Source organism: Strongylocentrotus purpuratus, unplaced genomic scaffold (assembly GCF_000002235.5).
Source record: "Strongylocentrotus purpuratus isolate Spur 01 unplaced genomic scaffold, Spur_5.0 spur5_scaffold_4, whole genome shotgun sequence".
Lineage (NCBI taxonomy): Eukaryota > Metazoa > Echinodermata > Echinoidea > Camarodonta > Strongylocentrotidae > Strongylocentrotus > Strongylocentrotus purpuratus.
The window spans coordinates 3,808,546-3,824,339 of NW_022145610.1; the positions used below are offsets into that span (position 1 = coordinate 3,808,546).

At 38.3% G+C, this 15,794-nt stretch overlaps 2 protein-coding genes across 2 annotated transcripts; one reads left to right on the forward strand and one right to left on the reverse strand.

The window, feature by feature from the left end:
* The first annotated feature begins 91 nt into the window (after positions 1-91).
* LOC105446083 (formin-2-like) lies at positions 92-3,163 on the forward strand. Its single transcript, XM_030997960.1, has 6 exons — positions 92-164; positions 384-1,040; positions 1,384-1,430; positions 2,003-2,121; positions 2,592-2,640; positions 3,128-3,163. The coding sequence occupies exons 1-6, from the start codon at positions 92-94 to the stop codon at positions 3,161-3,163; spliced, it is 981 nt and encodes a 326-aa protein (XP_030853820.1).
* A 1,524-nt stretch (positions 3,164-4,687) lies between these two features.
* LOC753016 (microsomal glutathione S-transferase 1) lies at positions 4,688-10,767 on the reverse strand. The gene is made up of 3 exons (XM_001180933.4): positions 10,575-10,767; positions 8,986-9,074; positions 4,688-6,600 (listed from the first exon to the last, which is right to left on the reverse strand). Exons 1-3 carry the CDS (start codon positions 10,686-10,688, stop codon positions 6,351-6,353), a joined length of 453 nt encoding a protein of 150 aa, XP_001180933.2. The 5' UTR covers positions 10,689-10,767; the 3' UTR covers positions 4,688-6,350.
* Between the last annotated feature and the right edge of the window lie 5,027 nt (positions 10,768-15,794).

Here is a 15,794-nt window from a genome sequence, read left to right on the forward strand (position 1 = left end):
GTTGGAACCATAAAAGCCATAGTCAGTGTCCTTTCAGATACTGATCACAAGCAACCAAAGACCACTCCAAGCTGATATCATCAATATCATAATGACAGGCCGAATCATTCTCAGCGGACTCTTGGTCATCCTGGTCCTTGCTACTGTTTGTGCCGCACAGGCTCGTGAGTATGAACATGTTTTAATCATCAGTGTGGGGAACTTTAGAAGCTTTATCATGCACTATATTTAAAATTGCATTTCAAAAGATATCACTGCCACTGATTACTGTGGGAACATAGCAGACGAGTTAAATGCGTAAACTTTACGACATTTCATAAAGGACTGTATTGAAATTTGTTTTTAATTTGGTCCGTATTTTTTCTGTTAAACTCGTATTTTAGCAAACGGCAATCGACCAGCGAGACCAGGACCAAGACCAAGACCAGGAAACGGTACAGGCCCACCTCCACCAACACCAGGTAATGGCACCGGTAACCACTCACACCCAAGCAACGGAACCGCTCCTCCTCCACCAAGACCAGGCAATGGAACCGGTAACCACTCACTCCCAAGCAACGGAACCGCTCCTCCTCCACCAAGACCTGGTAATGGCACCGGTAACCACTCACTCCCAAGCAACGGAACCGCTCCTCCTCCACCAAGACCTGGTAATGGCACCGGTAACCACTCACTCCCAAGCAACGGAACCGCTCCTCCTCCACCAAGACCTGGTAATGGCACCGGTAACCACTCACTCCCTAGTAACGGAACCGCTCCTCCTCCACCAAGACCTGGTAATGGCACCGGTAACCATTCACTCCCAAGCAACGGAACCGCTCCTCCTCCACCAAGACCTGGTAATGGCACCGGTAACCACTCACTCCCAAGCAACGGAACCGCTCCTCCTCCACCAAGACCTGGTAATGGCACCGGTAACCACTCACTCCCAAGCAACGGAACCGCTCCTCCTCCACCAAGACCTGGTAATGGCACCGGTAACCACTCACTCCCAAGCAACGGAACCGCTCCTCCTCCACCAAGACCAGGCAATGGAACCGGTAACCACTCACGTGTCGGTCGAATTGTTAAGCGCGGGCTTTTTTCCTCTAACTTTTCAACCCCACCCCCAGGAAATGGATCCGGTAACCACTCACACCCAAACAACGGTTCTTCCCCTCCTCCTCCTCCTCCTCCACCAAATAACGGTTCTTCCCCTCCTCCTCCTCCACCAAACAACGGTTCTTCCCCTCCTCCTCCTCCACCAAACAACGGTTCTTCCCCTCCTCCTCCTCCACCAAACAACGGTTCTTCCCCTCCTCCTCCTCCTCCACCAAACAACGGTTCTTCCCCTCCTCCTCCTCCACCAAACAACGGCTCTTCTACACCTCCTTCACCGCCAAGCAACAGCTCTGCCCCTCTGCCGCCTCCTAGTGGACCCCCTCCAACAGGTAAGTAGATTATTTACCTTTTAAAAAATGTATTTGGTAATGCAGCAGGGTTATACCCTATTTAAGTAGGAGTGTCGAAGATAATCAGACCTATTTCCAGCAAAACCTGAAAAGGGGAACGATGTTAGAGTGGATACAAATCGTGTAAAGTATATCACCCCTCCACACACGCGCACACACCTTACATCGTAGTCGAATAGTTTACATTTGACTGGAGATGCGATAGTCGTGTGTTTTATCCCCGGCACGGACATATGTCATTAAGCAAGGGATTTTTAATATATTGATTTTGTCCTCCCAGGTGGTACATTGATAGCCGCTGGGATGCGAAAGACATTGCAGTTTGCTCAGCATTGTGAATTATTGTAAAATGGCGCTTGGCTTGAGTTCCCTGGGCAGTGAAGAATGTGCACACATTGCTTGTGGGCAAGCCTGAATCTAGTAACCAGAGTAATAACATTACGTTTACATTTGTATTACATGAGAGCTTAGAGACATCGTAAATGTATTAGACGCTAAAAAAAACCATGAATAGTATCCTTATTAATATAATGTTGTTGTTGTTTCTGCAGGAGAACGCCATTCATGTGAGGGGGCATGCGGTGGCATCAGTCCCACTGGAGCCTGCTTTTGTGATGAAGCTTGCAGAGATTATGGTGATTGCTGCCGGGATTACCAGAAAGTGTGTCAGGTAAGACTGAACTTATTGATATTTGGGAATACATTCTAGGTGGTACATTGTTGGTTTAATCGTCAAAGTTTTGACAAGTGAAATCATTTATATTTATAACAGATAGTGAATGTTATGAATAACATTATGGTTATGTGTTCTTTATAGAACATAAAACTGTTTTGAAAGAGAGCAAAACCTAAGTGAAACTTGGAATGTTCTAATCCTCAATGTGAGATTAGGTTGAATTGTAGTTAACAAGGCTAAGCAACAAAAATGATTAAAAAACACGACACATGTACATTTATTATCATTTTGAGGAGAGAATAAGATTATGAAATACATGTATGTATATGAAATATAAAATGGATCATATTTACTTGGAAATTTTAGTCAATGAGGCACAGTTAACACTAAAATTATTATGACATATCAATAAATTATTCATACCCCTTATAAATTACTTGTTTTTGTGTTTCTCGCAACTTTAGAATAAAAGGCACACTTAAACTGGTTGAATCAGGGCCTCTGTTCAATAATGTAAGCTTTAATAATTTTGTCGCATCCTCCAAAGACGTAAATCGCGACAAAATCAATTTTTACATACTTTAAACATGATAAAAGGTGGTAAGGGTATGAATAATAAAGATGTTAACGGAACATACAATATGTTTTCCCATTAAAAGTATGCATTTAGAAATATTACCGTGGAAACTTGTTGGTCAACAATCGATGTTTCTCAAAAAAACTTCAATAATAATTAAATACTTATATGAGGGTTAAACGTTTGGTAAAACGTAAGTTTCTCGATTGTTAAAAGAAAGTTTGTTTCAATGTATATTGCCCTCGTACTACCGTCTGCTGTATTTTGACAATCACACAGATTACTAAGATGTAATATTATCTTAAGAGTCCAATATGCGTATATAGCAGCATAATAAATCTTTTCATTATTCTGTCTGAAGCTAGAACGGTCGTTTATAAAGAGACTAGTAACTATGCTATTAAATTGTTTCTTTCTTTTTAGAGCGGGCCTTCTCCTCCGAACCCAAACCAAGTGTAGTCGAACGAGAAAGCTGATTCCACTCAGGACTAGAAGACTGCTGCTTATCAAATGACATTGACTTTAGACTTTTACCATTTACGACAACGAATGGCAACCTATCTTAACAATGAATTTCCTTACAATGATACAGGGCTTCTATGTATTTTTTCTTCTTCTATATGATTATCAAATGATAGGAGATGATTGGGTAAAACGCAACGGAATACATGATAATCAAGTGCACGTTAACATCACTCGGTTTTAAGTTCAAAAGTCTTTGATCTGTTGATAACGGCTGGATGTTTTTTAAACTTTGATTCAGAAATAAAGAACTGTGTACTTACATAATTTTATTCAAATCGTTGACCTCATACAATTACCTCAATCCCAAGAACTACCTGTCTCCGTTTGATAATAGGTTAATACTCACTTTCGATTATGTGATGTAGTTTATTTGCTTGACACTGTAACAAAAATCTTTTTTGCAAAATATTCAGTATTCCAGGTTAAATCTAGGATGATTCAAAAATTATCATTACTTTAATATTCATGACAGGTTTACTTTCTTTTAAGGACATATCACATCTTTTTCTTTCGGGAAGGGGTTAAGGATAAAATTGCTAGTAGAGATGATTAATATGTATATGATCATGAAAATAAATATTTACCAAAAAAGAAAAAAAAAACTCAAGTGACTCATCTATGTTTCTTTCTTAAATATCACATTATTATTTATTATACGTTTAACATTCTTCATGCTCTTCTCGGGAGGATATGAAATTGATTCGTGTGGATATAAACCTACATGACGATGGGGTCGTGTATGGACGTGGGTGTGTACAGTGTTATATCATACACCCGCAGATATCCACACACACACTCACCCACCATGCATGTATGCATGCATACACAGAGAGTGGAGAGAGAAAGAGAGAGCAAGAGAGAGGTTTGGGGTTGATTGATAGAAAAAGAAGAGTGGAACAGAACGGGAGGGAGAGAAAGAAAAGCGAGAGAGTAGGAAATTTCATGACATTTAATTTTCAGAGTAAAACCAGGGGTAGAGGTAGGGTGGGGTGGTAGAGGTAGGGTAGATGGGTGGTAGAGGTAGGATGGAGGGGTGGAAGAGGTAGGGTGGAGAGAGTAGAGGTAGGGTGGAGGGGTGGTAGAGGTAGGTTGGAGTGGTGGAAGAGGTAAGGTGGATGAGTGGTAGAGGTAGGGTTGATGGGGTGGTAGAGGTAGGTTGGAGTGGGGGTAGAGGTAGGGTGGAGGGGTGGTACAGGTAGGTTGGAGTGGTGGTAGAGGGAGGGTGGAAGGGTGGTAGAGGTAGGGTTGATGGAGGGGTGGTAGAGGTAGGGTGGAAGGGTGGTAGAGGTAGGGTGGAGGGGTGGTAGAGGTAGGCTGGAGGGCGGTAGAGATAGGGTGGAGGGTGGTAGAGGTATGGAATTATTAGGCGTGTTCACTGATCACACAACATAACTCTCTTTTTAATTTAACTACGAGGAAACAAGGTTGCACTGGCAATAAAATACATGATAAAAAGTATTCCCTTTTCGTTATTTTATTGGGTACTGATTTGCAGACACAACACTTGCAAAGTGTAGTCATGCAAGCAAATAAATGATTCCGAATGAGAATCACATGAATGAGGATCGTGGATATTGCACGGAGTTTAAATGGTCATGTAATGAGATGGACATGAATAAATGCAGTGAATGAATAGAGCTTACGACAATGGTAGAAATGACGTCGAAAGTCCATGAAGATGATGACGGATGAAACGAAGAAAGGGGCTCACGCGATGATTGTGCGGAGGCTTGATGATGGAAACGCGACTTCATTGACGTGGCTGAAGAGCCGAGAAGAACGCGATGTCGATGCCGACGCTCGTGATGATGATGAATGTAGCGCTCGGGCGAGAAGAGAAGAAATGTGGCGCTCGACGACGAGGCAGTGAGTGGCTCGATGTCGGAGGCCCAGGTTGAAATGTAGACATCAAAGCCGGTATAGTGGTGATCGTGAAGAGCAGTGAGTCGCTCGATGCTGAATCGATGAGCCGGACTTTGAAGTGAAATCATCAGAGTTACAGTGAGATGGACTCGTTGATGAAAGTTCAGGCGAGCTACAGTGAATCGAGCTCGTGTGTGAAAAGAGCTACCGAAGCGAAGAAGCTAGCAGCTCCCAGCGGAGAATCAGGAGCCATGTCGGTTCCTGATTTAGACGTTCCACTGCAAGACTGCCAGTCCTTTAAAGACGGCAGGATAAAGAGTTGATGTGCCATACAATAGGTGATATAGGCACGTAAGAGAATTCTCCAAATTATATGAAGGAGGTTAGAATTGAAGATGGATTTGCTCCTGGTGTATGCATGAAGCAAATTGTGGTAGAGGTGACATTCTCAAAATGACGTGTTGCTTCGATGAAGAACTTTGAGAAGTGTGTAGTGAAGAAAGTTAGAGAGAAGATGTTGTTTTCATCCTTCTTGGGAGGCAGGATAAAACAAAGAGAGTTCTGTACCAAATTCTGGGAAGTTAGGGCTGGTCACTGGTGATAACTGCAGTGTCCAGGGCCATTACGCCATTAAGCTGACACTTGTTGATAAATATATGGGGTTAGCAGTGCCTGGCTTATGTCAGAGGGCAATGTCCTCCCAAATTGGGTTTGTAAAGTAACAAATAAAATTGAGAAATGAAGAGGGATGAAATGAGGAAAATACTACAGAGGTATAGCTGGGGTGGTAGTGGTAGGGTGGAGGGATATGGTAGAGCCAGTACGATTGCATGTTGTTGGAGCGCTTATTAAATTGTGACTTGTTGCTGATAATCTACGCATCATGGCAGCGTTGTAGTACATGATTAAACAATGGTCAGAGCCATGGTATCGGGTAGATTTATACGCGATTAGCAATTTGGGGTGTATCAAATGAAAGTTGTGAGAGAGTTTTGTGTCGGATAAGAATGATTGTTGTTGTTGTTTATAACAAACAGGTTAAAGAATGCCGGAGGAAGAAGGTTATTAGAGTATTTAAACATTAAGATTACAAAGTATTGCAAAGTATTGATATAAAACAAACTGTTAATATTTTCATCTTCTGAAATAAGGGTTCTGATTTTGCAAGAAAGGATGATATTTAGGAGTCGTTACTTGAACATGTACTATATATCTCTGAAGTGGTCTAGTGGATATCGACCGATCACGCGTTCTTCACTTAAAAGTTCGCGTTGTACATTAAAATCTGCACAGCCATTGAGACGTTGACGACGAGACCAACCAAGAAACCCAGGCCACGACTCGGCTGCGGCAGGGCACCGATGTACGCGATGGTATGGAAAAGGCGAGCGACGACGAAGAAACGGTAATGCCAGACGATGGTGGTGGTTGAAGCTCCAGAGGTGAGTGCGTAGAGGAGGCCGAGCGCGAAGAACGGTACGATGTTTTCCAGGTCGTTCAAGTGACATCTACAACAACAAAAAACATTTATTTACAGCTCTGTTTAAGGCCTCTAAAACTGTCGCATTCTAAAACTGAATTCATTATGATTTCATTTGCTCACCACGTTTTTGACCGCAAATCATTACAGACGATTTTTTAAAGATAAAAATGACAATCACACTAAAACAAATATCTTCGCAAGTTTACATTAAATATGATTATCTTGTCGCTCAGATAGAAAATCATGAATTTGATACGTTAAAGGTACTATGTCCCATTTGCAGGCCAAACAAAATGAAAAGGTTAAATTCCAACGGCATTTGAAAGACAATACTAATGTAGAACTTCCCTAAAAAGGGGGGCTTGAAAAGGTCTTTAAGTGGGAAAATAATGACTATCAGTTGTCGAATCGACTTAGGAGCTATCTTCTTCTTCTTCTTGATTTGATTTTGTTTGGTAATCAGTCACAGTCACAGTATCGAGCTAGTAAGTAATAGTCTGATTTTTAGACCATTGTACCGAATGGTCGTACGATTTATGCTACGCAAAGATTCAATCAGTTTAATTTTGGCCATTACAAGAAGTGGGTTATTGATGTAGATAAATGCTCATGTACCCTTTACAGCTCATGTCATGTATGTTATTACCAAAGATGAGAAAAGCCAGTCAATCACTCAATAGTGTCTGACAGTGAAGTCTAGCAAGTAAACAGGTTTCCTTGCATAATTTGAACATTAGGACACTGCTAGTGTTTAAATTTCACAGATAGGACATATATGACATATTCATAGTTCCTGCAAAGCTCTACAGAATTTGATGTTGGCTGCAAAAGGGACATAGTATCTTTAAAGGGATAGTTGAGTTCTGTTGCAGAGGGCGCCAAACAAAATTAAAAAAATTTGTGAGATAATAAAAATATCAAAAGTATCAAATTTGAAGGAACATATAATTCAAATGACCAAATCATCTTTGTGTGATCAAAATCGGTTCAGAGACGGCTGAAATATCCATAAATATAACCATTTTTAAAGGCACACTGTCCTACTTGTAGCTACTTGCTCCCTCTATATAGAAAACTTCCCAAATCGGTGCCTGTTGGTCCCCCATGATCCTCTTTTTCTTATGTTAAATGAGAGCTGAGTTAATGAGATAGCCACCTGTCACAGTGACCTCGATGTCTCGCTGTGTGGTCTAATCCCTTCTAGCTGCAGTAGTAACGCCTACCTTTAATATTTGTATACCAACACATATATTCGAAAATTTGAATCAGCCGTTCAAAATAAAAACGAAATAGCGCCTCATACGTTTTATTCCAGCCAATGCCAATGTTGGTTTTATGTTGGCTTTTTCGTGTTAGCTATAATGCTCACAACCAGCCGGCCCATGTTTTTGTTAATATTAATTAATTAATCAATTAACGTTCACCATATATTTTAAAAGTGGAGCTGAATTGGTATGATCGTATTCGCTAAATTTCACACATTTTGGGGTCTAAAATGACCTTTATAGCAATTTCAGGTCCTAAAAGAGCACTAGAAATGTCATAAATAAGAATAAGAGCAATAACCATGCACTTTGAAGACATTTGCGATCTGAAACAAGAACTAATCTCCCTTTAATGCTGACGCCTACCGTCTCCCACGTACTGTGCTCTCTCTCTCTCTCTCGCTTTATTTTTTCTTTTCTCCTTTTTTCCTTATATTTCTCGCTCTATTCTTTCTCTTCTCACAATATCTCTCTCACAAATTCACACACGTACACACACACACCATTACTAACACACACATCTCCCCGTTTCTCTCTCCGTCTCTCTCTCTCTCTTTCTCTCTCTCTCCCTCTCTTATACCGTCGATAAAATCATGCTCTTGAACTTTGTCTTAGCCTCTTTACTGGTTATATATAGTTATTTAAGTTTATTTACATAGAAAATCTTTGAATCAGAGTTTAGCAAATATCCAGACACTTCAGGAGCTATCCAAATGATTGAGTTTAGATATAATCCCTTGTATATTCTACCTATGCAATGACTAATCAGAAAATATATCAGACACATACACATCAGATCACATCTGATCATGCACATCAAAAGTTATGTTCATTTCCGTCTATCTGTCTGTCTGTCTCTCTCAGTTTCTATCTGTCTTTCTCTGTCTCGCTCTTCCTCTATTCATCACTTATACACAACGCAAACACACACACACACACACGCACACTCACACACGCACACACACACCTCTCTCTCTCTCTCTCTCTCTCTTTCTGTTCTCCTGTCATTTTCCTGACGCTCTCGTTCTCTTTCTCTTTCTCTCTCTCTCTCTCTCTCTTTCTCTCTCTCTCTCTCTTTCTCTCTCTGTCTCATCTCTTCTCTCCTCTTCCCTTCTCTTCTTTTCTCTTCTCCTTTTCTCTCTTACCTTCTGACCCTCTCCACCATAGGATCGTTGAAGATTGGTTTCCTATCCTTCTCCTTCAGTGATACCATATCCTCCGGGTTGGAAAATGCCTGTAAAGTAATCATTCAGAGGAACAGTAGTATTGCGGCAAGGGAACTCATTCATTTTGATCGAAACGTAAAAGGCGTCCCCTAGAACTGGAATCAGACCTCCTGAATAAGCCATTGCGCACCCGTGAACAGGTGGAACGCTGGTATGTAGATCTAGTGGCGTAGCTACGAGGGGGGGGGGGGGCGAATGGAAAAAAGTAAGAGCGAGAAAGATGAAGGAAAGGGAAAAATAATGTATCCGGGAACCTCGCAGAGAAATATGCATTGCAAAAAAGAATTACCTCAACCAAGGACCCCAAAATTTTGTCAGAATTTTGTGAGAATATTCATTTTCATTATACAATATTCATTAAGATTATGTATAGAAGATCAAGGAAACCTGTACGCATGTAAGCATTATCATATAGTATCACAGTATCACAGTGTCATATATGATAATCTTTATGTCTGTTATACTTATACAATTTAACACTAATTACTCAAAGAAAAAGAATAATCGAGTGTACTTTCTTCTTTATATCGATACTGAGGTTTTACCTTGTTAAGATAATATGAATATGGTAAAGCTCACGATATTATATAGCCACTGTAATAGAGATATTTACGAACAAAAAACATGAAGAGTCGGTTTCTGATACTCTGATAGGTTTCTGATAGTTTTGATACTCAATACAAATATAGTATTTCACGTTCTTTTTCATTTTCCTTCATCCCCCCCCCCGCCCTCGATCCCACTTTTGTTTGCCATTCAATTGGGGGAGGGGAGGGGGCACATGCTCTCCGGTGCCACCTCCTCCTTCGTCCCTACGCCAATGCCTGTAGATATACAGCTGGGAAATAGCGTTGGGTATTGTGTTAATAGCAGATGTTTCAAGGTTGAAGTCCCAGATAATGAATATATACATTTATCTCACAGCATATGGCATATTCTAAATCAATATGTACGAAAATGTGTCAAGCTCTATACATGCTCTATAGTTCTGCTTGAGGGGCGCCATTGAATATATATTCGTCCATTGCATATATATATATATATATATATATATATATATATATATATATATATATATCCTGCAATGAGTACTGGATAAGTATTTTTTGTTAATAGTTTCAATCAACAGACTGGGTAAATGTGGTCTCGACATAAAGTTCAAATCCAGTTTATTCAATAAAGGCATGTTTTATGTAATGGTTCGTAATGTTCAGTCAATGCACAATGTAGGGCCTACCCAATCAATACTAACATAAATAGTTCACAAGGTTTCAATCGTTACAGTAATAACAGGTAGATATTAGCTGAAAAACTCACATCTCCCTTTTATACCTATTTTTGGTCAAATTATCAAAAAATAAGGAGGGTCATCAGGATATAGGAGCGAAAGAGGTTTTTTTTTTAATGAATTAGCAGATTACGGAACCATTGCGTTCCATCATCATAATACTTAAATCACTTTTTATTTTGTCTCAGAAATATGACAAACAAATGGGCGTTCAGCTTACGTTTCCCTGATGACGAAAATATCCCGTCAGAGGGGATAGTACCACCATCTTCAGAATGACGATTGAAACATAAGTCGCAAAATAGGACAACTCTTCACTCTCTATCACGGCCATGTTGTTTCCTTTTCCCGGTATTTACCTGCGTCACCATCAAACATCTGAGACAAGCGAATTCAGACGGATAAACTAAGTTTGTATGCCCTTACCAAACGTAAAGTGGACTTTAGACGCATGTTTAAGTTTGCAGTATAAACAAATAATAGCTTATTGTTTGCCTATTATCAAAATATAAAAAGATATGCTTGATTGCGTGTATTAAATTCGTTTTCACAGAGTCTGCAACCGACCTTTGATACCCCGTTCACACACGACGCCGTTTCTACTACGATGGAAAAGTGGCCGAGAGCGTGGCCACTCGGGACCAATCGTGGGCCAAACGTGGGCCAAACGTGGGCCAAACGTGGGAGGATCTCCATAAGCGTGCTTTGGTCGGGGTGGGTACTCCTAGGTCGGGAAGCTGCACACTCTCCCCACGCTTATTTTGAACGTGCACAAACTAAGCAGGGGTTTACACCATCTTCCTTGTACATTTAAAACATACTTAAAATAAAATCAAGTCAAAGGCAATTCAAAAGCCTATATTGCCTAAAGATATTACGTTCAAATTTTGTGATATGTCAGTGGATGCTTCGCATATGGTATCTGGTAAGGTCGCCCCCATGCGGTCACCTATACACAGTCGCCCCTCTCTGTGAATATAATGCATTTAAACGCAACGAATTTTCTTTCGGACCAATAACATTGAATTGAATTGAATTGAATTGAATTAAAGAGTTCAATATTGTACCCCCAACAAATTTAAAACAAATATAGATATGTGACTCAGAGTGATATACCGGTTTTTTTACCGATATACCTGATAACAATATAATATGTAAAACATGGGAAAAGAACTTTATTTAGGGTTAGGGTTAGAGTTAGGGTAATACGGACCTTGGTGTCCTAGGATAACGCGGGGCGCGTCCTAGGGTTTGGGTTAGAGTTAGAGTTAGAGTTACGGTAATGCGAACCCTAGTGCTAGGAACTAATAATGGCTCGACTTTGTAAAAGGCATCAAATTAAAACAACAAATTAGGGGGCGAAATGACCAAAAAAGTTGGGGCGAGCTGACCAAGAATCCCAAAATCGCCAACAAAAAATCGGGGGGGGGGGGGGGGGGGACATGACCAATTGAGGGCGAATTTGTAAGGGGTGGCTGACATTGGGCGACCTGACATGGACCCGCCTGTAAAGCCTACCAGGCTCACCTAAAATCCTTGCGATCGCATTGTTTCCTTCTTCCTCTCTACGCCTTTGATTTCATACACTCATTATGATACCAGCAACAGTTTAAGAAATAAAGCGACAATCAAGTTCAAGTGAAAAGATTGAAGCTTTGCGTCGCGTGATTCTTTTCTTTTGTTTTGATTGGCGTGTTGAGGTCAAGAGATATCTCGACCCTTTATGGGGGCGCCAATTCGAGCTCAAGGCTAAGAGTGTGTAATCGTAGACACCTCTTAGTATAGAAAGTTTTAAAAAATTAATACAATCTACTTGTTAACATGTAGTTCAAGTGAACTTATCCTCCGAAGCCTGACTTTCTTTTCAGTCTTTCTACATCTTCTTGGCTATAATCAATTTCGTTTTTAGACACGAGAAATATATTAATGCTCTCCTGGATTTCGCCTCCTTACTATATTCTTAATTATTTCATGTACTGATCTCTCTGTTTACCATTATTTACCATTATTACCGAAAATGAGAAGGATGTATTTTGTAAATATCAATTTTATGTTATTTACTTATTTAATCATAGTAACTCAAAACAATATTTCAGTTACCCATTAGTATTGTCTATAATCATGTTTGGATTACATAATTTGTCATTTTCATGTTCACGCATTTCATATTGTGACAAGATTACTGAAATTGCCTAATACGTTTTTTTTTTTTTTTGAAATAAATCTTTATTCAGGTAAAATCATGGATAACATCGTAGTACATAAATATTCATAACAAATCACGGAATCACATGTCTAAATGAGTTCAAATCTAATTATATTTCTATTTACTTAATAGCAGATTTTAAATTAGTTATAGTTTCCTTCCACTTAATAATATTCAGATTCGTTGTTTTAGTTCTGTTTTCCTCAACTTCTATTTTGTATTCTAACATAAACAAAAAATATTTGCTTATTATTCTCGTCACTACATTTTTATTAAATTGATTTCTAACACTCGCTTTATAGATTGCAAATAAAGCATAATGAAGTATTAGGTCAATATCTATAACATTTTCTTTTGCGTCATGAAAACCATATACAACACAAATGGGTGAGAATTTAAAATCTTTACAGAAGGAGTTACATAATAATATTTCGATAACGTTCCAAAATCGGTAAATATTTTCGCATTCAAAAAATACATGTATAATAGTACCAGGTTTATTACAGTAGTAGCAAAAATTGTTTTCTTTGATTTTCCATTTGAATAAATTAACAGGTGTTGGTAAAATATTATACATAAATTTAAAGTTGAATTGTATCAAATAATTATCACGAGCATATTTCAATTTAAATAAGCATAAAGAGTCCCACTTTATAGTAACATTTGTTTGTAAGGTTTTGTTCCAGAAGTCTACCGCCCTAGATGGTTTTTGGATTAATTTTATGAGTTCCGTATATACTTTTTTCACAGTAATAGAGTGTATTGAAAATTCAAAACAATTTAAATTCAAATTTGAGTATATAACTGATTTACGTTTGTAATCGTTGAAATCATAAACTTGTTCGCCATATTTTATGATTCGCCTCCATCTTTGTTGTATTGCGGTTCTTATTGTTGCATATTCACTCAACCATCTACCATCATAATAGATAAGTTTATATTTCAATTCTTTGACTGTCAAAAATTTATTTCCTATCACTATATCCCCTAAAAATAATATACCCGATTTTATCCAATTTTTATACAACAATGCTTTTCCTTTAAATTTGATATCACAATTTAACCAAATCATTTCTTTTGTAACACTTCCATAGGTGTGGTGTATATCTTTTACATAATTAACTTGCTTTACAGTAAACCATGTACAAAGTAAGTCACAATAAAAATCAGGTATTTTCCCTCTATAAGACGTCACATATTTTGGTAAACATTTACAGTTCATAATAATATCAATCCCTCCCAGTTTTTCAATCCAATACTCAAAAAAAATTATCCACTTCCCTTTCTTTTCTTGGATTTCTTTAAAACTTAAGAAGCTAAACAACCATTTTATTTGTAAAGACATAAATTGCGTACACATGTCGACCATATTCATGCCTCCATTTTGAAGAGTATTTATCATGTTTTCTTTTTTCACTTTTGCTCTATTACCCCATAAAAAGTTATAAAATAACTTTTCATACGCTTTTATCCATTCCATAGGGCATGATAAAACTTGAGCTGTATAAATCAATTTTGAAATAACAAGGCTTTTTAAGATAATTACTTTCCCTTTAAATGTCAAGTTCCTCCGTTTCCAAGAATTTAAAAGTTGTTGTATTTTAATGAATCTTTCTTGAGACCAATTCATATTCACACTCAAAGATTTATTCTTACTGAAGTATATACCCAGAGATTTAACAAAAGTATCACACCAACTTATATTCTTTATTGTCTCTGAAGGAGGAGTTCTGCCCAACCATATAGCTTTAGTTTTATTCGTATTTAGATGTATTCCTGATACCCTTTCAAAATTTTCAATCACATTTATTACCTTCCTTCCAGATTCAACGTCTTGTACAAAAATTGTCATATCATCAGCCAGTTGGGCTACCTTAATTTCTGTTTTGTGTCTTCCGATAGTAATACCTTTAATATTTACATTCTGTCTTATTTTGTTACTTAAAACTTCGACACTCAGGATAAAAAGTAGGGCAGACAGGGGACAACCTTGCCTTATGCCTCTAGATGGTTTAATATTACCAGTAAACCATCCATTTACTGTAACTGATAAGCTTGGATTTGAATATAACAATCCAATCCATTGCCGAAAGGATTGCCTAAAACCATATAACTGCAAACACTTGTCAATGTATATCCATTCCAACGAGTCGAAAGCTTTTCTAAAATCTGTGAAAATAATTGCCCCATCTTTAGCCGTTAAATGATGGTAGTCAACCACGTCTTGAACTAGTCTAGCATTATAAATACCGCTTCTACCCTTTAAATAGCCTACTTGATCTTCATTAATAATGTCTGCTAACACATTTTGTAACCTTTTGGTCAAAACCATCGCTAATATCTTGTAGTCTATATTTAAAAGAGTTATTGGTCTCCAATTGTCAAGTTCCTGTTTATCTCCACCTTTAAACAATAAAGTAATAACGCCTTTCCTTTGTGAATAACTTAAGTGTCCTTTCTCAAAAGACTCGTTCAAACTATGAAGAACCAGATCGTTTACTTCTGACCAAAATTCTTTATAAAATTCTACGCTTAAACCGTCGAGCCCTGGTGCTTTATTAGGTTTCATACTTGTTATCGCTTCAGTAATCTCTTCCATTGTAACGAGCCCTTCGCATGCATCTGCTTCGTGTCTATTTAGACGTGGTATTTCTACTTCTGTCATGTATGAATCTATTAATTCTTCATTACACTCATTTGACCTATAGAGTCTTGAGTAAAACTTCTCAATAAACTTTAAGATTTTGTCCTTGTCGTACTCCAACTTTCCCCCAATCCTTAAACAAGAGATTGATCGTTTTGCACCGTTTCTTGTTTCTAAGCCTAAAAAGTATTTGGAATTACTTTCCCCTTCTTCAAACAGAGTTACCCTTGCTCTAACTCTAGCACCATCACATAAATATTTGTAATACGCATTTAATTCCATTTTTACACTAGTCAACTCTTCTTCTCGTTCTTTTCTTCCGTTGCATACTTGATCGTGCAATCTTTCAAATTTCTTTTCTAACTCAAATAAGACTTTCCTTTCGTTAAATTTCATTTTTTTGGAAAACATAATAGTATAATCACGAATCTTTAATTTACACATGTCCCACACAAACTGCGAACTAGTGTCAGACTCTGTCCTATGTTCAAATGTCACGTTCCGGATAACATTTCTAACACCAATCTTATATTCCTCATTCTTTAACAAGGAGTTGTTAAACTTCCAATACGATGATCCTCTTGAGACGC

Coding starts and splice junctions, on each gene's coding strand:
- LOC105446083 (XM_030997960.1), top strand. CDS start 92: ATGACAGGCCGAATCATTCTCAGCGGACTCTTGGTCATCCTGGTCCTT. Junction 165..383: donor TGTTTGTGCCGCACAGGCTC/GTGAGTATGAAC, acceptor CTCGTATTTTAG/CAAACGGCAATCGACCAGCG. Junction 1,041..1,383: donor AAGACCAGGCAATGGAACCG/GTAACCACTCAC, acceptor TTCACCGCCAAG/CAACAGCTCTGCCCCTCTGC.
- LOC753016 (XM_001180933.4), bottom strand. CDS start 10,688: ATGGCCGTGATAGAGAGTGAAGAGTTGTCCTATTTTGCGACTTATGTT. Junction 9,075..10,574: donor ATTTTCGTCATCAGGGAAAC/GTAAGCTGAACG, acceptor ATTACTTTACAG/GCATTTTCCAACCCGGAGGA. Junction 6,601..8,985: donor ATGGTGGAGAGGGTCAGAAG/GTAAGAGAGAAA, acceptor TTGTTGTTGTAG/ATGTCACTTGAACGACCTGG.